The 1838-nt window shown below is 35.8% G+C and overlaps 1 protein-coding gene across 1 annotated transcript; it reads left to right on the plus strand.

Annotated features, from left to right (window-relative positions):
* Positions 1–834: 834 nt before the first annotated feature.
* LOC102832366 (olfactory receptor 14A16-like) lies at positions 835–1779 on the plus strand. The gene has a single exon (XM_006878120.1). It carries the CDS (start codon positions 835–837, stop codon positions 1777–1779), a length of 945 nt encoding a protein of 314 aa, XP_006878182.1.
* Positions 1780–1838: the final 59 nt, after the last annotated feature.

Genomic DNA, 1838 nt, shown 5'->3' on the forward strand with positions numbered 1-1838 from the left:
TTATAGCATCTTACAAAAATACAGGTGAAATATAAGTATCCTTTGAATTTGTATGTCAATGGGGAGAAGACTTCACTCCAGCTAATGCATAAAAAGCCTGAGCAATAGCATAATGCAGACAGAAACAGAAATATGTTTCCTGTTGGGCAAAGGACTCTCCTTATTAAGGTTTTCTTATAGTATAAGAAAGTGTTCTCTTTCTCCCTTGTCCATGACTTTCAGTTCCTGAGAATTTTAAGGAATGGATACCTAAAATAAGGGAAAACATATTTCTAATTATCACAGCCTTGTGCAATCTACCGTAACATTTCCTACACGATTGGCCTACTAATCTTGCTATTTTCTATGTCCCAGTAAGTCCAATTATTTTACTTGATTTTATTTCACTTTCTTTGGAAATATTTTTATATTTTAACTTTAATTATGAGATTGATGGCAGTTACATGCGCTTTCTGAACAACTGATATGGGCAAAATAGAATTTGTAGATACATCTATGATTTAATTCAATCTTCATTTATAATCTGTTTAGTTTGAAGCTTTTAAAAAGTTATCAGTCATCTAGTTTAACAAGATGCATTTCACTAACCCAGGAAACTAAATGGCAAATTATTTTAAGACTGCTCTTAATGACTATCTTAATACAATTTACTTTGCATGAATTGAAAATCATATTTTGTAAGATACAGCCCTCTTTGAGACTTCTCTGGTGACCTAAACATGTTCATCACAATGTAATATAATACATTAAAAAACTGATAGAAGTGTCAATTCTGAAGATGTAAGTGAATAGAGTAAATGTCATTTTCTTAAATTTCTGCAGATAAGTAACAGAATGCCTCAGAAAATAGTCAACGTAACTATCATAACAGAATTCTTTCTCATGGGATTCCCTGATGACTGGATGTTGCAAAGACTGTATGCAGCCCTCTTCTTCCTCATTTACCTGACAGCATTGATGGGAAACCTCCTCATTGTTACTCTCACCATCATTGACCGGAACCTCCAAGCTCCCATGTATTTCTTCTTGAAGAATTTATCTTTAATTGACATGTGCTACATCTCTGTAACTGTACCTAAGTCCATCATAAACTCTCTGAGCAACGTCCACTCCATTTCCTACTTAGGATGTGCCTCACAGGTTTTTCTTGTTATTTTTTTTGCGGGCACAGAATATGCCCTACTTATAGTCATGTCCTATGACCGATATGCTGCCATCTGCCATCCTCTGCACTATGAGACAGTTATGAATAGAGATTCCTGTGTTCAGATGGTGACTGCATCATGGTTTAGTGGTTGTGTCTATGGATCCATTCATGTAGCAGGTACATTCTCTGTGAATTTCTGTGGGCCCAACTCAGTTCTTCAGTTTTTCTGTGATATCCCATCATTACTTACACTTTCCTGTTCTGGGGACATTTTAGAATATGCATTTATCATTGCTAGCTGCTGTTTTGCTTTTGTATGTTTTGCCCTTATGGTTGTGTCCTATGTTTACATTTTCTCAGCTGTCTTAAGGATTCCATCAACTCAAGGCAGGTTCAAAACTTTCTCCACCTGCATGCCCCACCTCTGTGTGGTGACTTTGTTTCTGTCTTCAGGATTTATTGCATACTTAGGTTCAGCGTCTAAATCCCCATCATCATTAAACCTCTTTATGTCTGTTTTATACTCCCTGTTACCTCCCACTCTGAATCCTGTCATTTATAGTCTGAGAAACAAGGACATGAAAGTTGCCCTTGAAAAACTGTTTCGTAAAAAAATGTTCCCAAGGATGTAAATACAATTACTTATGGACTTAAATATTTACTAATGCACAGGAGACTATTTGTTTTACAC

The sequence above is a fragment of the Chrysochloris asiatica genome, unplaced genomic scaffold (genome assembly GCF_000296735.1).
Source record: "Chrysochloris asiatica unplaced genomic scaffold, ChrAsi1.0 scaffold05675, whole genome shotgun sequence".
Classification (NCBI taxonomy): Eukaryota; Metazoa; Chordata; class Mammalia; order Afrosoricida; family Chrysochloridae; genus Chrysochloris; species Chrysochloris asiatica.

Excerpts from the sequence above, each read along its gene's own strand:
- LOC102832366 (XM_006878120.1), top strand. The coding sequence starts at position 835 with ATGCCTCAGAAAATAGTCAACGTAACTATCATAACAGAATTCTTTCTC.